General features: G+C 47.0%; 1 protein-coding gene across 10 annotated transcripts in view; it reads left to right on the top strand.

The window, feature by feature from the left end:
* Positions 1-21,081, top strand: part of ARNTL (aryl hydrocarbon receptor nuclear translocator like) — a 107,978-nt gene that overhangs the window by 68,346 nt on the left and 18,551 nt on the right. For 7 of the 10 annotated variants that reach the window (XM_005215988.4, XM_059874771.1, XM_010812470.4 and 4 more), the window contains 9 exons: positions 3,673-3,801; positions 6,798-6,922; positions 7,636-7,782; positions 10,021-10,059; positions 10,551-10,592; positions 11,888-12,045; positions 13,791-13,870; positions 18,651-18,743; positions 19,829-19,946. In XM_005215988.4, the coding sequence (XP_005216045.1) occupies positions 7,643-7,782; positions 10,021-10,059; positions 10,551-10,592; positions 11,888-12,045; positions 13,791-13,870; positions 18,651-18,743; positions 19,829-19,946 (670 nt within the window). In that variant the 5' untranslated portion in view covers positions 3,673-3,801; positions 6,798-6,922; positions 7,636-7,642. Of the gene's footprint in view, positions 1-1,897; positions 1,985-3,672; positions 3,802-6,797; positions 6,923-7,635; positions 7,783-10,020; positions 10,060-10,550; positions 10,593-11,861; positions 12,046-13,790; positions 13,871-18,650; positions 18,744-19,828; positions 19,947-21,081 lie in introns of those variants that run through there. The other 3 variants (XM_059874774.1, NR_110397.1, XM_059874775.1) reach the window with 3 other exon arrangements.

The raw sequence follows: 21,081 nt of genomic DNA, 5'->3' as shown, positions 1-21,081 counted from the left end.
TTTGGGGGCTGGATGGGCAGTGATGTGGCAGAAGAAAGAAGAACCACCAGTGAGCCAGACACACATGGGTTTCAGTCCCCACCTGTTAACCGTGTCATCTTAAGCAAGATTTCTTTACTTCTTCAATGCTGAGTTCCTTACCTGGAAAACTGGGGTAATGACCACGAGGAACAGATAGGTTACTGTGAAGATTAGACTCTGCCAGTGTGACCTGCACTGTTCCCTCTCCCTCCTCCCAGGTCAGGCTTGGCCTGTGGCTCCAGGATCGGAGTTGGTTTTTCCTTCTTTCTGCCTCTGTCAGTCGGCTTAGGATGAGTGATACAGCAGAGAAAAGCAGGGGACCTGCCCTCCTGGTTTGTCTGGGACAAAGGGGTTTCCTGGCATGCAGGATTTCCAGTGCTCAAACAGGAAGGTCAGAGGCAAAGAGAAGAGCTGGTCACCCTAGTAGAAACCTCAGCATCTCAGGAGCTTACAGTGGCCTAGGTTTGCTTCTTGCTGGTACTACCATCCATCCGAGACCTTGGCTAAAGGGGGAGTCTCTGTCTGGCAGTCGCTGGTCTCTTGGTAAGGGGGTAGTTGGTCAGGGCCAGTTCAAAGGCTGCTGCTGTCCCCTCCACTCATGTTCATCTGTCTGGGAGAGTCACTTGGCTGGGCCTGACATGGGGCAGCCTGCCGACTCCCCACACAGAGGGGCATCTATAGGTTTGAACCTTAGTATAATCCGCACACTTCGCTTTCTCTTCTTGTCATTCTAGGGTGCTGGGGCAAGGAGAGGGAAAGCTGAGAGATGCCTGGTCTGTGATTGGAGGGCTCCCTGTGGCCATCTTCCTGTGGACGGTGTGTGTGTGGGCTTCTTAAGGGGCAGTTAGCCTCGCCCTGCTGTGCTTGAAGGAGCAGTGGTCTCCTTTGGGTGTCTAACAGTGGCTAAAATGCCCACCTCTTCCAGCCCCCTTGTTCCTTTGTGTGGAGCCACAGAGAATCTTCTTCCTGGGCTCTGAGGAGGGACTGGGTGGGACGGGGGGCCCCCAAGCTCTTCCAAGGCATAATTCCCAGGCCCCTTCATGCCTTACTTTCTCTGGCCACCCAGAGAGCCTCCCTCCCACCCTCAGAAATCTCCAGCTCAGAAGTGGGCTCACATGTGATACCCACTCTAGGACCAGGGCTGGGCTGTCCCCAGAGCATCCTCACTATGTGTCACTTGGATGGCAGCACCAGGGCTGGCCCAACCCCCGCTCAGCTGGGGTCCCCCCTCCCAGGTACCTTTGGTCTCTTGGGGCCCCCTTCCTTCCTTGGCTCAAACTCTATTAAGAGGTAATTAGCACTTTCATGCATTGGAGAAGGAAATGGCAACCCACTCCAGTGTTCTTGCCTGGAGAATCCCAGGGACGGGGGAGCCTGGTGGGCTGCCGTCTATGGGGTCGCACAGAGTCAGACACGACTGAAGTGACTTAGCAGCAGCAGCAGCAGCAGCACAGAAAAGGTTTTTGTCTCTTCTGTTGTTTCATTTATTGTCTTGTATCTAAGAACACCTTCCTGGAGAGAAAACAGTTTTCCAAAAAATATTTGTCACAACTGATTCAGCTTTCTTGTCCAAGCATACAAGAAATACAGCTTAGATTTTGCAAAATAGAGTGCTAAAATGTTTGTTAGCATTTATGATTTCTATAAAGGAAATCTGAGCATTGGAAAAAAATGATCAAAATGAGAATTCGTGGGGCGTTTGGTCCTGAGGACCTCTATCTAAATTTCAGGGATGTGGGGAAAAGAGAAAACGAGAGGCATGGTATTGGGAGATGAGGAACCCTGAGATTCAGGTGCAGGGGGCGGGGCGGACGGCGGGGGCGGGGCGGGGAGGGGCGGGGCTGGCGGGACGGCGGGGGCGGGGCCGCAGCGGCTAACGGGAAGGGTCGGCAGCTGGGGAGAGCCGAAGGCTTCCCTGAGGAGACACGTGAGGGCAGTTGAAAGGCACGCAGGAGTTCACCAGGTGACCGAGTGGGCAAAGGAGCCACGCCTACTCCCTGCAAAACGAAGTGGACGCAGCTGAGGCCTCGTGCTCTTGGGAACTGAAGTACTTCAGTGGCCTGGCGCCTCAGGCAGCGGATGCGCACTCCTGGGCTGGGGAATGAGCAAGCCCACTGTGGAGGCCTGGTGTTGCCTGCTAGGTGTTTGGGGTATTTTTGGAGGGCCTAGGCGAGCAGCGAAGCCGTTGAAATGTTTTAAGCAAGGGGGCGTCCTGCCTCTGAGCACAGTGAGGAGAGGGCAAGACTAGCAGGGAAGTGGCTGGACCCTCCTATCCAAGGGCCAGGCAGCGGCTCTGGGGTGTTGGAAGAAGAGGGGCTTATGCCCAGGGTGGATCCTGAGTTGCCCGTTTGGGGTTGGGAGGATAGTATGGGACCTGGATGCTGGTCTGATTTAGGTGGGGTTCTGTGTGGTAAGCACCCCCCGCCCCCAGCAGCCTTACCCTGGGGACTTTGCATCCTTGTGCCGCTACTGTATCCATAAGGCTTAGAGACTGAAGCCCGGAATTCCTGGACACATCTTTGTAGGGGCTGGGACGGGGTTACCAGCATCAGACAGGAAGGGGTTCTGAACCAGACTGCAAAGAAGAGTAAATGGGAAGGACACGGTCTTTTCTATTCCCTGGATACTCATTTGAAGACCTTTGTAATGATCTAGGCAAGTTAGGTTATCCAAGAGGCCAGAATTAGCCCGCGGAATATGAAGCGCCAAAATTTGTGCTTCAGAAAGGTCAGGAAAACCCCATTTAAAGCCCCTGTCTTTTCATCTCAAGACGGAGCAGGGAAGAAGTAAGGGGGCTTCTTAAGAGCCTGTTCCCCTTTCAGGGTTCACAGGGACAGGGAGGAGACCCTGTATCCTGCCAGCAGCAGGTGGGCAGGGCAGCACCACCCGCCCCCCTTTGACGTCAGCAGCTTTTCAGAACTGATTTCTCTACCAGACGTACTTAAATTCAGGGACATTTTCTTTAAACATCTTAGCTCATTCCCAGCCATTTCAGGCATTGGCCCTGCTGGCATTTCGTCTTGGCTTAATGTTTCCTGAAGACTTGCTTTCTATTGTTCCACGTTGTGTGCGTTTAGATAACTCACTTGGCTGGAGCAAGTTAAGTGGTGTCCTCAGGGGCAGGTGTAGCTCCCGGAGCCCCACTGCTCTCCCCCGCTGAGTGACCTTGGCTGGTTTCTTCACCTCTCTCTGCTTCAGTCTTCTCCTTGGTCAAATGTGGAAACAGTAGTATTAATACTTACCTCAGAGTTATCGTCGGGTCTAAGTGAGTTAATCTACATGGTGCAGTAAGAACAGCGCCCGATGCCAAGTACACACTCAGTCAGCGTTCACTGTTGTTACTGCTTGACCCAGTGGGAGAAATGAAAAATATAATTATCTTCTTCCTCTTAAGGCCGTGTCCAAGAATCTACGTTTAATAATTTTAAAGGCATTGTTTTTCACAGAAAATATCTCCCGGCATATTTCCTCATGTGTTTGCAGTTGAGTTGAACAGGCAGCTGAAGGATGGGATGGTGAGCTCAGCATTGCTCCCTGTAATTGGGAGTCATGATTGAGCTCCTCATCTCCTTCAGCCGCTGTGAGACTTTCAACTGTGTCTACTTCAAAGTGACCTGTCTGGGTTTTTTTTTCCTGTGGGCCCCACTGCAGGTTTCTGGAAGAACTTGACTGCTTGAAAGGAAGCGACAAAACATGAAAATCGCTTTGAGGTGACCAACAAGTCCAGCGGCCCCTTGCTTCTCCCAAGGTGGATCTGAGGTTTAAGAACCGTAACTTCAGGTAACAATCTTGTCCTACCCACCCCCACCTAAATACACTATCATTGCAGCCCCGACGGTCGTTCTTCGTTTAGGAAGTGTGGTTTCTCCCAAAATCCCTGAAACCTGGAATACTCCACCTCATGCAAATGTCTGGCTGTTCAGAAAGAGCGGTGGGGGCAGAGGTAGCATCCCAGGTCTGACATGTGGCCCAGATGGTCACCGGGACCCTAAGTGTAGGGCTCTGCTCACAGCTGACCTGGTTTCTCTTAATGTCAGTAGTACTGGTAATAATAACAGCAGCAGCAGCCACAGCAGGGCCTTTAGTGTGATTAAATGATTATAAAGTACTCTTTGAAGAATACATCAGACTAGCCCGGAAATTTCTGAAAACAGAAAGTACAAAGAGGGAAAGGAATTGTTCTATCAGATATTAAAATGTATTTTACAGCCATAGTCATCAACAGTGTGGTGCCAGACTGGAAAAAAACCGGTCAAGGGAACAGAATAGAAAGTTCAGACTGAAAAATGAGTCAAGAAAAGTGGCATTTCTAGTGACTGGTAACAGGATATGTAGACCTAGTAAGTGTTGGAATAACTGTATTTTTTGGAGGGAAATTAGAAATTCTCAACCTTAAGTACTGCACCAAAAATAATTTCCAAGTGGATTAAAACTGAATTTTTAAAGTTACAAAAATTGTTAGCAAAGAAGAGGATATTTTAATTTTTATTTTTTTATAAAATTATTTTGGGGATGAGAAAAGAGTTTTTAAAACCTGCCACTTTTAGTATCATGTGCAAACACCATAAGCAAAGATAAAAGACAAAAAGGGGAGAAAATTATTTACAGCATCTATGATCAGCAAAGATTAATATTCCTAACATACAAGTTTATTTATTTTTCAATATGTATTTATTGAGTGCTTACTATGTGCTGAAATGTGATCTGGGCACTAAGGGTACAGACAGTAAACCAAAGTCTGTGCTCTTCTGATGCTTATGATCTAATGGAGAGGACAGCCGGTAAATTAAGTAGGTTATTGCTGGCCAGATGTGGATAAAGGCAGTGGAAAAAAAATTAAGCAGGACTGATGGAAATGGCAACCCACTCCAGTGTTCTTGCCTGGAGAATCCCAGGGACGGCGGAGCCTGCTGGGCTGCCGTCTATGGGGTCGCACAGAGTCGGACACAACTGAAGCGACTTAGCAGCAGCAGCAGAGGTGGTTAGAAAGAGTTGTGGGGGTGTGTATTATATGGTTATCCTGGCAAACTTCACTGATAAAGGGACATTTGAACAGAAATATGAAGGAAAAAGGGGAGAAGTGGTTGAATTTTGGATTTTTTTTTGACTGTTTAGCTAATAGGATTTATTGATGGATTAGATACAGGCCATGGAAGAAAAGGAGTCAGGGGTGACTTCTAGGTTTGGGGCCTAAGCAGCAAGCAGGATTGAAGTACCACTTACTGACCTGGGCATGACCAAGAGGCTGGACTTGCGGGCAACCAGGGATTGGTTATGGATGTTTCATGTTTCTATTGTATGTTCAAGGGGAGATGTCAAGTTGATGCTTTGGAACTCAGGAAGGGGTCTGGGCTGGAGATGTAAATATGAGAGTTGTCATAGTATAGGTAGTTATTTAAAACAGTGAAACTAGGCAGATCTCCCAGGGAGGGAGTGTAGGCAGAGAGGGGGGCTAGGAACATCCATGGATCGGTCACCTAGAGGTGAGGGAGACGAGAGGAAACAGCTGTAGAGACAAAAGAGGAGTGACCACTGAAGTAGGAGAACCATGAAGCTGAGAGCCGGGAGGGAGAGATCAGCTCTATCAGATGTGTTGATGCCAAGCAGGGAGGGGATGGAGAACTGGCCGTTGGATTTAGCAATGAGGAGGTCATTAATGAACCCAGCAGGGGCTGATATATTGGAATGATGGGGACAAAAGCCTGATTTGAGTTGATTTGTCTTGAGGAAGAGAAAAGCAATTGAAAACAAAGAAATGGGGCAGTAACTGGAAGGAAATAGAGTTCAAAAGAGTTTATTCCCTGCCCAGCCCCCGCAAGATGAGTGTTGTTGCAATGTGTTCTTGTCCTTGTAGAAGCGATGCAAGATAATGCGGAATGTGGATGATGCAGGGTTGGGGTGGATGGTCCACACTCATGAGAGAGGAGGGTGCATCATGCTTTGGTGTGGGGTCCTAGCCAGTAGTGTCTAGGTTGCTGGTAGAAGTGGTCACTGGCTGCTTTTCTCAGTGGCGTAGAAAGCTGACTTATCGGCTAAGGGTGAAAATCAAGGTGTTGGAGGTTGGAGGAGGAAAGCGCAAATGTGGTCTCAGAGCAGGGGAGTCAGGGATTGCTATGTGCTTTTCTCCCCAGGCTCAGGTGCCCAGGTGAGCATGAGTTAGGAGGCCCATCGATGCTAAAGGTAGTATGGTAAGAAAACAGGACACAAGTGGGCACCAGGAGTAATCAAGAAATACCTATAGGGACTTCCCTGGTGGTCCAGTGGTTAAGTCATTGCTTTCCGATGCAGGTTCAATCCCTGGCTGGGGGGCTAAGATCATACATGCCTCATGGCCAAAATACCAGAACATAAACAGCAGAAGCAGTATTGTAACAAATTCAACAAAGACTTAAAAAAAATAAATGGTCCACATCAAAGAAAGAAAGACATGCCTATAAACAGAAACACCATTCATAATCATTTTAAGATACAAGTAAAAATAGTGAGGTTTTGTATTTTCCTTCAGATTGACAAGAGCTTTCATTGGGGATGAAAGTTACTGTGCTCTTCTGGAGCACAGTGTTTCTGTATTTAGCAAAACATACAATGTGTGTCCCCTTTAGACCTGTCAGTCCTCCTAGAAGTTTATACTAAGAGATAATAGCTCAAATGCACAGAGCTATGTGCACAGTCAGTGTTCACTCTAGCAACGACAGTGAGAGTGACCAGGAGGGCTCCGGTGACTAATCTGTGGATACAGTGGAAACAAAAGCTCACCCTCACCTTTCACTTTGCAGATGAGGAAACTCAGGCCCAGAGAGAGGGAGTGACAGCCCCTGTCACGTTGCCTGGAGCTCAGACCCCAACAGTTGGCAGTGCACAGCCCCCTTCACCTGGGTTTGGAGTTGGAGTCTCTTGCAAGGTACTTGCCAGTCTCTCTTTTGAGCTGACTTGCTTTGCACTTTTAAGATATGAATTCTCAAAATACTTTGCAAAGGTTTGCAGTGCTTTCACTTCATTGTGCAAGGTTTTCCTTGCAATGGAATCACAAGTGCAGAAGGACAGGCAGAGAAGACTAGACAGACTTTGCCTGGGCCAGTGACGGGGAGGGACTGCTTTTTTGACTCCCAAGTGGGACTTACAGGCTGAGAAAGGATATTTTATGCTTTCCTACAACTTTGATAAAAGCTATAATAAAAATACAGAGATAACAAGCAGATCATATTTATTTCATCGATTAGATTTGATTGAAAGAAAATTAAGTTAGGATTGTGAGAACATCTGGGACACTAGGTTACCTCCATGGCTGGAACATGGGGCTGTACCTACTAGAGCCTTGGGTTCTGGTTTAGTTCTTCATGCCCTGGTGCAGGGACCTAAGAGAAGCCACCTAGTTTCTCTGAGCTTTGTATCTTTGTCAGAAAAAACAAGCAGATGAGCCTAAATTACCTATAATAACTCCTAGAGTGAATATGATGCTCCTTCTGGCAGTGCCTGTCCTCGTCCCAGCTGGCTGGGGGAGATGTCGGCACTGTCATGAAGTCCCTGTCCTCCCACAGTGCCACCCTAGTCCTCCACCACCTTAGAAAAGCTTGTGGAAATAATTGCACCTCTGTCCCCTTGTACCTATTTCAGACCTCCAATGGCCGACCAGAGAATGGACATTTCTTCAACAATCAGTGACTTCATGTCCCCAGGTGCCACCGACCTCCTCTCCAGCCCTCTGGGCACCGGTGGCGTGGATTGCAACCGGAAACGCAAGGGCAGCTCCACAGACTACCAGTAAGGCCTTTGGGCTTGTCTTCCTCTGGCTAAACTTGGTGTCAGCTTACGGGCATGAACGTCCAGGGGCCCTACTGTTCCTTCTGGAAGAAGGGATCTTGTCTATGAAAAGGGATGGGGATGAAAGATCTGACTTGACTTTTCCCTTTATCTTCCCTTGGATTGCAAGCAGGAGGGAGCCTCCAGTGCAGCTGAGCCATTTACTCTCCTTTTGTGCACCCCGCTCAGGTTCCCAGATTTTCGAGGGAAAAAGAATAGCCTTAAAGCCAAGTTCCACCTCTTACCACTTTCTTCATTTTCCTTTGCTCCTTTGAGCAACATGGCTAAGTCCATGGATATAACCTCAGTGGTTCCAAAGAGAGCTTTGCCTAAGGACCTGTCTAGAGGAAGACATCAATGGCTTACTTAATGTTTGTAGAATGAGAAAGTAGAGGTCATCTCTGGAAATGGTATAGGAGCAGTGACATTGTCCTTAACACATTATTTGAATTAGTGTTCCTCTTACATTAAATAGCACCTTTTTTTTTTTTTTTTTTAAAGACTTGTTGGCTTTTCTTTGGAGTAAGTACATTTTCACACTTACAGTCAACTCTTTTGTATCTATACAGACATCTCGGGAATATGTCAGCATAGAACATTCAAAAGGCACATTTTGTTTTGTAGAGGCAACTGCATGGAATCTTGCCCAAATGTCCATTGAAGAGTTTTCTTCTGCTTAATGAGAGAAAATCTCCAAGGAGAGGTGTGCCCCCTTACAGCAGAAGTCCCTTCTGCTGAAGTTCACGGGTCAGATTTGGGGAGCATAGTGGCTGGAGGTCAGATGCCCACTAGGAGATGCTATGAATAATATGTAAGTGATCCCAGATGATTAAGAGAGCGGCCACCCAGGGGCTGGAGAATGGATGTGAGGACCGAGAGGGTGTTTTTCCAGGGCACTAACTCCACAACAGGGAAACAGACGCTCTCTGTGGACCTTTTGTCTGGTGGAGCCCTTGACATGTTCTGAGACCTCCGCTGTCTAGATCTGTGGTTTCCACCCTGGTCACCACTCTGGACTTCCAGGTTTCCCACATGGACCCCAGTCTGCAAGTCTTCTGTGATTCATGGACACCCTATGAATTAAGCACCTGTCATCCCTTAACAGCTTAATATACCAAACTCCTACCTTAGGGCAGAGCTTCTTTCCACCTGCGATGATCACCTGCCTCAGTGAGCAGACATGAGTCTAGACAGAGGGGGAGGAGGACTTTTCATTTTCCCCTGTGGCCTGTAGAATTTCTTCTGAACTTCAGATCAGGTAGAGAAAGTCTCCGCCTATGAGGAGATGGCGGGCTCCTGGTTGGGAACCACTGTTCTGAGTGCCTGCAGCATACCTCAGTGCTCCTGAGAAAGTTGCTTTTTCTCTTAATGGTGGTGATGTTTGTAGGGCCATGATTGGAGAAGGGAGACAGGCCCAGAGGGTAGTCTGTCCTCCTGAGTGATTTAGGGATTGGAGGAAGGTATGAGCTCACCTGGAGGATTTAGAACTCCTTCCTCAGAGGATTTCAGTCTGTTTTCTACTGAACCCATAATGTGCTGTGAAAACTGGATTCCAGAGTCCATGAAGGGAAGGCAGATCCTTCTGTGACCCCAGGACTCTGTGGTCTCCAACCCATGCCTCCATCTGTCCCAGCTCCCCGGGGCTCAGGGTTTCCCCCAAGCTGAGAAGTAGAGCGCTGGCAGCAGTGGTGGGAGCTGGCTTGGGTTCTGCTCAGTGCTCCTTCGTGCGCACTTTGATGCTCCCTCCCCACCTTACCCACCACCAGACAGATATTCAGTATATATGCCCACATATGTTTGATGCTTGATACATTTTACAAATGAATAAACTCCATTTATCCAGAGTGATGGGGGTTGGGGGGCTTGGGGGAATGAGATATTATGGTTACTTGGATACTCTGGTTAACTCAGAGTTTCCATGAATGCTGTGTATTCCCAATTTTCTCAAGCAATCAATATAGTAAAATGCATGAACACACAAACTTTATTGAAGTGGTATATATAACATTTGATAAACTGGAAAGTGAGTCTGGTTTTATATTAGGTTCAAGTTGGTTTTACTTTTATACATCAGGAGTCAATGCTGTGGCTCTTTGAGCTTTCTAATTGCTTGGTTTCTGGATAAATGATGGCCTTCTGTATTGTGGTGAGAAGCGATTTTGTATGTCTTAACAGTTATATTCTCTTTTGTTTTCTCAGAGAAAGCATGGACACAGACAAAGATGACCCTCACGGAAGGTACCGTGAATTAGTCATTTGAACTTCAGCATCCTTAGAGCCATTTTCCTTGCATAATTAAACGTGCAGGTTCCACCTATCTCCTTGATTAGGGATAAGCAAGGAGGCTGTAAGCTTGTGGGCTCAGAACTGTCTCCCCTCTATGCCCCACCCTGTAACCCAAACCGTAGAGTATCTGCCTGTGATGCAGGAGACCAGGGTTTGATCCCTGGGTCAGAAAGATCCTCTGGAGAAGGGAATGGCAATCCACTCCAGTATTCTTGCCTGGAGAATTTCGTGGACAGAGAAACATAGTGGGCTCCAGTTCATGGGGTCGCAAAAAGTCAGACACAACTGAGCAGCTCACACACAACACACCCCACCCTGTGTAGCTAACAAGCAGAGCCCTCGTGTGTCACGTAGAGAGGACGGGATCAGGCAGGGAAGAAAATGGATGTGTAACTCTACTGTTAATCTCCAGGGGATTATGTTTCTTTTTATTTGTTTTCCAGGTTAGAATACACAGAGCACCAAGGAAGAATAAAAAATGCAAGGTGAGCTTGGACCTTCTCTCTGTATATAAGCCATCCTGGTTTGGTTGCTTAGTGTGCAGTCAAGGAGGCTCTGAATATCTGTTCCCGGTCTGTCGAACAGTCTTTGATACTGTCGTGTCCTTAGGGAGTGAGAGGGAGGGGAGCCCTGGCTTGATGTGGCCTCTGTCCCTCACTGCCTCCAGGCTGAGCTGCCTTCACTCTTTGCTGTCTAAGCATGTTTAATCTGAAGGGAACTCTGGAGAGAGCCAAAGATAAATCAAGGCTAAAGGTTTTCCCTGTCTTCAGCAGGTTCCTCCTTCCTGCCTCAGGGCCCTCTGGGGAGACCTGGCTCAGGGAGTCAGTTCCCCGGCTTTGCCTGGCCTCAGAAAGGGCCCTTATTGCTCTGCAAGGTGTGGCTGAAGGCCAGGCCTGGGGAGGCCCTGCTCCCTCAAGTAGATTCTCTGACTCCCTCCTTCCTGCCTCCAGCAACACTTGCTGACTCCCCTCCATGGGGGTCCTCCACTCTCCTGCCATTAACCCCAGGGCCATCTGACGCTGTGTCCTGCCACAGAACTAGGGCTGTAGAATTCAAAGGACCTGAAACTGCTGGCTTTTCCCTGATGGACCAGCTTTGGCGAGAGATCACACGGTTCTGTTGCTATGGCAGTGGCACTGTTGACACGCCTCTTTGGGGGACAGTCACAAACAGCAGGTGCACACCAGTCAGGAAAAGAGTGTGCCGTGGGACGTGTCATGCTCCTCGGCGGGCAGCAACTCTTAGGGACAGATGTAGCATCTGCTGCATCTGGGTGGGGTCACGGCTGATCCAAGGACAGCAGCATTAGTTACCTGGTGTCTCAGTCAGTCTGTCTCCCACAGACCACATGGCAGACTGCCCTCAGACCTCAGAGACAGCTCAGCCTGGGGCCCTCACTGATGTCTGTTCCTGGGTGCTTTGCCCTTCAAGTCCTCCACCTCCCTTCTTTCTTTCTCCCCCATCTTAAAATCCAACTTTATTGGGGCTGAGAAGAATAGAAATGAGGAGAAATTAAAAGCACAGTTGACTGTGAAAAGACAATTTTTGTAACATTTCTCAATTCTAAGGATAAGGTAAGCATTAAAAAAAAAAATACTAATACGGACTTGGCAGTGAGCCCCACTTTTTTGGGTGACTTTAGTAGAAAAGCCCAGTTTGAAACATTCTTCAGATTCTAAATTTGCCTTGTCAGATGAATATTGAAAACAGTTATTTTCATCATTGTTTCTTTGATGCTCTGTTACATTTTACAGAAATCATTTTTCATATTGTTGTTCAGGGAAGCTCACAGTCAGATTGAAAAGAGGCGTCGGGATAAAATGAACAGTTTTATTGATGAACTGGCTTCTTTGGTACCAACGTGCAACGCGATGTCTAGGAAATTAGATAAACTTACTGTGCTGAGGATGGCTGTTCAGCACATGAAAACGTTACGAGGTGAGATCCCGGCTTTATTGTCTATTTTGCCCTTGCTCACAAATGTTACCACCCTTAGAGTATTCCTGACTCCCTAAGGCCAGTGTTTATTACTTGCAAATGTGTAGCCTTGAGGAGTATACCAGTCATTTTCAGCAGCAGACATTATGCCAAATGAAATCGGCGTTAGCAAGCTTCTGTGGGTATCAAGATGCAGTTTTGCTGTCCTGCATCCCCAGAGGGTAGAGGCTGTGTGCCATGCACGTGTGTGTGTATGAACCCAGGCTACATACATATGAGAGGCACACATCCCATCTTGCATATATGTGGTGCCTGGACCTTGCCCATACAATGATAAACATCAGAAATGTAGCTGCCCTTTATGACACAGCAAACTCTGTTCCAGTTTTTAAGAGGAAAAATTCATCCTGGTTTCTTTTGAAGAGTGAGTCACTGGTTGACGGCACTTGCTACATTTTATTGTTGAGTGAACACTGATGATATTTTCATCTTCCTGGAATTTTCCCAAACCAGATCAACTCTTTATAAGGGAGGCAGTGTTTTCCTTCTTTTCCGAGTGTGGGGAGGGTGAGAAAACAGAGGCAGAAACGTGGAAGTGACTTATCCAAACCACAGGAGAAATCTGAACTGTGGCAGGCATTTTAGGGAAGGCCGTCCCTGGAATTTTCCACAGCTAGACTTGGACTATTTGAGGAAATCGGAAAGTAGGCGCTCACTCAGATCTCTGACCTGCGTGGTAAAAAGAATTACGTCTTTTATATTTCTACAAAGCCACCAGAAATAAGAAGTAGCTGGTTTTGTCTTTTGACCTTGATTCAAAAATATAAATGTTGTATCCTGGGCTTGGAGAATGGCATTTTAAAATTCATGTTAGCGAAGATAGAGATTAAATCATTACAACTAATTTCTGTTACATTGGAAAGAAAAGAGTGGCACAACTCAAGTGATCCTAAAAAGCAGGGGTGTGGATCAGTGATAGGCACCTTGTTAGTTGATTTGAAAGTCACAAACAGGTTGTGTTTCCCTCCTTCCTGGTGGTCTTTGGAATTGTCGTAAGCTGTTTTAGTTTATTTCTTCACTGTGCTACTAACCATTTTGCAGATTCCAAGTCGTTTACTGCTGGCATTCTTCTCTAAGTTATTCTCCCGAAAGATGCCAGATTGACTTTTAAACATGTCTTATGCCCTTTCAGTCCTGAGAGCTCGAGTTGCATTTACTGAAGTAATGCATTTCTCTGGGTTGCCAAGCTCATTTAACTCAACCCTGATGAAGAGGAACTCACAGCAAATGCCTTTCACAGCGTATTTACTCAGGGCCTGGCAGGCTGGATGACTTCCCAAGAACATTTAGAGTGGTGATTTGAGCACCCGCTAGACAACCCATTTAATATAGATGTTGCGGGGAGAGAGCATCCCAGGAGTCTCGACCAGTTTGCTTCTAGAGCTTCCTCTCTATTAGAAGCAGTTTCTAAACTTCTATTAGCTCCTGAATTTTCCCTGTGGTGACAAAAACAAGCTTGCTAAGTCTCCTGTGGTCAACAGTGTTCACTTTTCGATGACATTCTCTTTGGCTTCTGTCCAAAGCCAGAGCTCACCTTATCTCCGCCAAGGAGAGAGAAGATAAAATGTAGCTCCCGGTGGGTAGGTACGAGGCTGCATCTGGAAGGTTTGAGGCAGTCGAGTGGAACAAGACATTATCTGACTAAAATAAAGTGTTCAACTCTTTCTCTTTTTCTCCCCCGGAAGGTGCCACCAATCCATATACAGAGGCAAACTACAAGCCGACTTTTCTGTCAGATGATGAATTGAAACACCTTATTCTCAGGGTATGTTGCAATTACGGGATTGTTTTTATACAACATTTATTTTCACAGATCTCAGAGTTAAGTGCCAGTGTGTGGGAATTTGATGTCTCAACACTGAACTTGTTTAGGCTCACTTCCTCTGTCAGGGTCTCCACCTTGTTCTTACTGTTTGAAGAGGCCTCACCTCTCTTCCCTGGGACCGTCCTCTTCTACCCTCACTCAAAGAAAAATGGAAGGTCTAGGGACTTTAAATCAGAAGAGCAGGATTTTATTAAAAATAGGAGGTAATCAAGAATCCCCTTCCTGCATGTGAAGGTTTTAGAAAGGGACTGAAACTAATAACCATTGAGAATTTCTCTCATCCTCATTTGACCACTAACACAGAAACAGCCACCTACACCTTTCTACTAAAATTCCATCAAAACAACAAAGCTTCCGAAGACGTCTCAGCCCTGGGTAGGAAGATGAGTGGAGGAGGCAGGTGCTTCCGCCTGCCTGACCGTAGCACTCGCTTCTCCGGCTGATCTCTGCAGGAAGGCCGCTGGGCTGGCACCGCAGGAACCTAGCTTCTATGCAGAATCAGGTCTGCTCTGGGCCGAGCAAGATTTCGCTTGGAAACTGAAGAGAGAGACACTAAATTCAGAGACATGTCCTCTTGCAAATAGTAGAAAGAAAACCAGAGAAACCTAACTTAAGGGAGGAATACCTGCCCCATCTCCCCCCAGCCAGGGCTGCCCTCGCGTCTCTGAGCAAAAAGTTTGCAAGGCCCCAGCATAGAGGGTGGTCCCTCTGGTTTTCTCCATCTTCACTACCCATTTTCAGCTCATCCTGGCTTCAAGCCCCCTGTTAACCTGGCCTGCCTGCTCATTGCAGTAGTGTCTGCCCACCCCCTTGTGATATGCTCTATTAAATGCAAGGAACAAGACGTTATGAGTCAACAGGGCTTTGTTTCTCAAGCATAGCCAGTCCTGATTAGGCAGTGAGGGGCTGCTGTGGAGGTTCAGGGAGGTCAGCAGGAGCCAGGCCCTCTCTGTCTTCTTGTACCACCCTGCTGAGCCAGATTTTCACCTTGGAGGGGGATGGCTATGCCAGGTTTCAATAGCTCACCAGCCAGAAAGAGGGCAGGGGAGACTCCAGGCCAGCTGTCCTTTGTATCAGGAAAAGGCATGCCTTCCTGGAAGCACAGGAGTAGACTTCAGCTTATCTTGAAAATGTCACCTGGTCCCCTAGAGGTGCAAAGCAGGTTGCAGCACAGGTATCTAGATCTTCCAGCCTCCAGAGGAGAAGCAGGCACAAGAAGGGTGGGGAACAGCAGATGGCACACGTTCTTTCCAGAGCCACATCCGTCTGCTGGATTTCCTTCCAGTGGTGGCTGATTGAAAGTCATGACCTGGTGTGGGACTGCAGCTGTGGTCTGGTTGGCCTGGGGTCGAGTGGGGCTGGTGCCTCCTTGCAGGAGAAGCCATCTCATTAGTGCCACATCTGGGACAGCTGTCACAGCACCCTCCCTGGCTCTCTTGTACATGAATTATTGTTAGGCAAGGGTTTTTACATCTTGTGTAGGTACAGTTGGTCTTTTTGAACTTCTCTGTCAATCTGTTTATTGGATAGTCCCACATTTCAGCTTATCACTAGCGATCCTTCAAAGCTTTGTGTGACTTGTAGACTGGATAGGCATAGCCTCTGTCTTCCATTTTCATTTGTTCACTAATTCAACAGACGTTTTAGTACTTAATGGGTTTTGCATGGCACTGTCCTACAAACATCCAATCACTGATTAACACCTAAGGGTGGGGGCGAGTCTTCTCAGCAAGTCAGTGATGGTCATTTGGTTACCTGTCAAGGCAGACTTGGAGGACTCAGTGCTGCCCTCACCTTTCCATCCTTTTCATAAAAATGTCCTTGTTCTCAGGGAGAACATACTAGGATTAAGATATGAACTGTATCTGCAGCATCTCCAGAGAAACCATCAGGGCTGGCTTCACAGGCGTGCAACCCTTGCAGCTACATAGGACCCGGTACTTGGTTTAATGCTCTGCTGTCACCACCCTGAAGACTGTATTTTGAAAACAAGGGTTCCTGCATTTTCGTTCTGTCCTGGACCCTACTAATTATGTAACTGGTCCTGATCACCATACTGGTAATTTGGTGTTTTTTAAAGAAATACATGTATGTATGTACACATATAAAACAAGTTCCTTTTACAACAACAAGTGTTTAGTAATTGTTGCTGCTTTTCTGAATGATTCTCTGTTAGATGCTCATACTTATCAGGGTCTGGGATAAGGGTTTTAATGCTGTTCAAGTGAAGGACTTCATCTTGGGCCTGCCTTTTCTGCTTCTCTCTCTCACACAACGTCAGTGGTGATCTGTCTTCTCTCATGGAACTTTTCTCATTTCTCTGCCCCATCTCAGTGGCTGGGAAGCACTGTCTAATTCCTCGCCACTTCTGGATGCTGAGTCCCTGGGAATTTGCTTCCGCAGACAGCAGGGTCCACTCAGATGATGTCTGAACAGTTTGGCAGCAGAAACTGGACTTTCAGTCTCCCTTACCAGTGCAAATCTGACTAATTGCTTTCCTTACCAAGTGCTTTCAAAAATACCTTTAATGACTGGAATGTCAAGGAGCAGTGAGCCTGACCGGTTTATAGCGTCTAGAACCTGTCCCTGCCAAGCTTTGAAAGTGAGGCAGCCCGTCGGGCGCCGTGTCACTTGTTAACTCAACGCCGTTTTCCCTGAGGGCGAGCCTGCCTTCGTTTTCCCGGCCCCATGGTGCTCGTGTTCTCATTCCTCTGCTCTCTGGCTGGCCCTCAGCCTGGCTCCTTCACCTGCTGGTGCTCATCTTCCCGAGCGAAGCAGAGTCGGAATGTTTTGTGCCTCCCCTACATTGACCATATTCACCGGCCTCTGGAACCTTCTCTCTCTCTCCCCTGAATGTGTTGAAATCCACTCCGCTTGCCATCAGCTTGGGCCTGAGTCTGCTCAGCATCTCTTCCAGAATGTCCCAGGCACCTTCTTCCCAAGAACCTTTTGAGCCACATCACTTCATTAATGAAAAGCCTCAAAATACTCTCTTCTCTAGTTGAGATATAAGGTTGTCTGCAAGGCAAATGAGGAAGTTATTAATACCCTCTTTTTCTTGACAGAATGAGGCTTCTAGCAGATGGTGCTTGGGAAGTGGCTTCCCCCTCACTGTCATCCTTTGCCCCCAGGCCAGCACAGAGGCCTAACTTAGGAAGGGATCAGCCCCAGCTTCCTTCTGGCAGGTGGCCTGCCAGGCCCTCTCACAGCAGTAGTGAGTCTTTTCCCCTCTCACTCATGTCTTTTATCCCAGCACAAGCGCACATACCATTCTGTTACCTTCTGGCGCATGAATTCATTTCCTTAGTTCTTTGAGTTTAACTGCATCCCAAAGGCCCTTCTGTGGAAAAGGGAGTAGGTTCTTTATTAGCGTGTGTATGTGTGCTCAGTCGCATCCGACATTTGCAACCCCATGGACTGTAGCCCGCCAGGCTCCTCTGTCCATGGGATTTCCCAGGCATGAATACTGGAGTGGGTTGTCATTTCCTTCTCCAGGGGATCTTCCCAACCCAGGGATCTCCTGCATGAGCAGGCAGATCTGAGCCATTGGGAAAGCCCTAGGTTCTTTAGTAGTCTATTCCAAAGAACAGACCAAGGACCAGCGAATAACAAAGATAATGATGCATGTGATTTAGTCTGTGGTAGCTGAGTATACTCAATGAACATGAGTTTGCGCAAACTCCGGGAGATAGTGAAGGACAGGGAAGCCTGGCATGCTGCTGTTCGTGGGGGTCGCAAAGAGTCGGACATGACTGAGCGACTGAACAACAGCAACCTGAGTATGGAGCAAGTGCGTGGGCGAGCAGGGAGCACCCTCCGGTGCCTGAAAGGCCCCAGCAGGGGTTCTTAGGGGTTGCTCATCTGGAGAGTCCTGGGTGGGATTCAGTCACATTTGCACAAAACATCCTAAGCTCTCATGTTCCATAGCTTCAGTATATATCTGCCTTAGTCTGTCCAACAAATACTGTCCTGTCTCCACACCTATCTTTGTCGACACTTTGGATTTTTGCCTGTATTTAAAGTGAAGAAGAGGTGAAAGAATGTCAGGAGAAATTTTTGCTTGGCTTTTCTTGTCTCATTTAGGATACAAACAGCTCATCTCTGCATCAGGGAATAAAACTTGAGAATAGTTGTTCTTAACCTGTGAACATTAGAATCGCTTTGGGGAGGGGGTAAAAACCATACCAGTGATCCAGCCCCACTTCGTACCATCAGCATAAAAAAACAAAAGCAGACCACACTTCAGATGCTGCACCCACTGTTCCAGAGAGCTTCCTGGAAATGGAGGTGTTCAAGTCTTGGACAGATGCTGGCTTCAATATTTGAGAGGGAATTTTGACCCTAAAGTTTCCTTCCAGTCTCAGATTCTATGATATTATAGTGTTGTTATACTTAGAGCAATGAAATGGATTTCTCTGGACCTTCATGCAGTCAAAGGAAAAATCTTAAACTGAGTTCTCCTTCGAAACAAAACTCTCTGTAATTGGACTTTCCCCGGTAATCACTAGTGATACATGTGTATATGTCTGCCTTGAAGAGAATCTTATCATTTTCAGGTATTTGTTCTAAGCATCCTGTTCTCAGGACACCTGCGAAATTGTCAGTGACTGCAGTCCCGTGCTTTGGACGCTTAGAAAATAAATCCTTATTTGCTATCAGAGTGATTATAAATCATGTTTCCTGAAGTGTGATAAATTGATTATCCATTTCTCCTGATTAGGCAGCAGATGGATTTTTGTTTGTCGTAGGATGTGACCGAGGGAAGATCCTCTTTGTGTCAGAGTCTGTCTTCAAGATCCTCAACTACAGCCAGGTACTGCCCCTGTTCCCACTGGTGGTGGGCAGCCTTACAGCGGCCAAAAAGGTTACCCCACTTCTCAGAATAATTAATTGACAAGTGATATGTGAAATGCTTCTATTGTTCCCCAACACCATCCTTCTTCCAGAAAATTCTTAACACAGAAATGAATATAAACTTAGAAAACTTCCTTTAATATGCTTCCATTGGGAAGTTTGACCTTATCAGCCTTGTAACTTTCTCACTTCCGCAAGTGTAGGGGTAGCGGGGCAAGGGGATATTTGACAGGGAAGACAGGCAGACAGTACAATGCCAGGGAATAAGAAAAATGGGAATCCACCCATACTGTATCTACAGTGATGTATCACTTATTAGCTCTATTGAACCTCAGCATCCTCTGTAAAATGATTGTAACAATCCACACATTCTATGACTGTTTGTAGAATCATATAACTATTTATATAAAAGCTTCTAGAAAAGAGCTTATCACCTGTTTTGTCCCTAGAGTTTTTACTTATTTTTTTCATTCATTCACTCACGCTTATACTGGTATTTGCATGGAAATTTGGTAAAGCAGAAGAATTGCAGTATCAAAATAACATTTATATAAATTAATGTAAATTTCATGTTTCCAAAGTGTTTTGCTCTTTTCAGTCTTAGAGCAAAGCTGTGGAGGAAGTTATTTATAACTCTGCTAACAATTAGGCTAGTGAGGCATGTAGTATGACACAACTTGTTTAAGAACAGAGGTCTAATGGAGCTAGAGTCAGAGCCCACGCCCTGATTCCTCGCGCTGAGGTCTTAGAAGGGAATCTGTGGGCATGGGAAGTAAATGGTAAAGGGATACATGCCTTGAAAGACTTTGGCCTTAGAGGAGCGGGAGCTGTTTATGTGGTTGAGCCCTTGTCCCTTCTTGCCTTCTCAGTGCCTCATTCATGGTGTCCTTATCTAGGCCAAGTGCCTGGACGTGTGTCCATGTTAACATGTGAAATACTTGAGATTCTCACGCTTAAACGTGCAGAGTAAAGGCAAAGCCCTTGTTGGTTAATTTATATTCCGCATGCCGTTGACTTGTCCTTCTTGGTGATGCATTCCCACAGAATGACCTGATTGGTCAGAGTTTATTTGACTACCTGCATCCTAAAGATATCGCCAAAGTCAAGGAGCAGCTCTCCTCCTCCGACACGGCACCCCGGGAGCGGCTCATAGATGCAAAAAGTGAGTTCGGGAGCTACCGAGCGCTGGGCTGCATGGTGTGTGCTCTGCCGGCCTCAGCGGCTGGGTTCCTACCTCTCTGCCCTTTATCTGGGTCACAAGTGCTCTTTGGCTAAATGGAATTATTATATTACTTCATGTTTGTTTCTCTTCTGGTTTACATAAAGAAGAAAAAACTTCAATGTCCAAATTCGTGAGGGGAAAAACAACCATTTTAATTTGATTCTTTCTGATTTTTAGTCAATTTTTTTTTTCAGGATCTAGAATCCCCAGTTGTATGTTCCTGAGTTAAAAGGGTTCACATCAGTTTGATTTGTTCCCCCGAAAAAATCACTTCTGTGTGTCTGAGTTGTACTCATGCAGCCTCGTAAGATGAAAAAGTATAAATATGACATCTCTCTGACCAGAGTGGTTTCTCTTGAGGTCCCTCCCCCCACCTGCCTCCCTGCTTCCTCGTGGCAGCAGTGGAGCACCACTCACGTCTTCCCCGGCTTCCTGCTCCTGCTCCTGCCCCCCTGCCTGCCAGGAGCTCTCTCCCCCTTCAGTCCCACGGGGAGCTCTGCACTCCAGCAGTTAAGAGCATGGACTCCACAGTCAGAGGCAGGGCTCGAATCGTGTCTCCACCATTTACTAGCTGCGTGACCCTGAGCAAGTTACTTAACCTGTCTGTGCCTCAGCTTCCTTACCTGCACAGTGTCACCGACTTCATCAGGTTGCTGTGAGGATTTAATATTCTAAAAACATACAGCACGTTGTTTCCAGCACATAGTAAGCACAACGTATTTACCTTGGCCCAGTGCCGTCATAGCCTAACTAGCTTCCTGCTCCCAGGCTCTCCATTATAGTCTCTGGAAGGAAATAACCGCCAGTGGAATCTCCTTTAAGTCATCCTTTCACCAAGGCACCCCTCATCTTCCTATAAGTACAGTGCCACCCGTTGCCCTTTATAGTCTGGTCCTGCAGTTGTCTTAGTGACCTCAGGAGGAAGAGGTGAATGCTGTTTGGTCCTTGCCTCTAAGGCTGTTACCCATGTAGTCAGGGTGACGAGGAGACAGCACCGTGTATAATAAGTGCAGCCATAGACATAGTACCAGCCACAGAGAGCGATGATTCATCCTCATGTGGGTGTGGGCACACG

This window comes from Bos taurus, chromosome 15, assembly GCF_002263795.3.
Source record: "Bos taurus isolate L1 Dominette 01449 registration number 42190680 breed Hereford chromosome 15, ARS-UCD2.0, whole genome shotgun sequence".
Classification (NCBI taxonomy): Eukaryota; Metazoa; Chordata; class Mammalia; order Artiodactyla; family Bovidae; genus Bos; species Bos taurus.
This window is presented reverse-complemented; position numbering and strand designations above follow the sequence as displayed.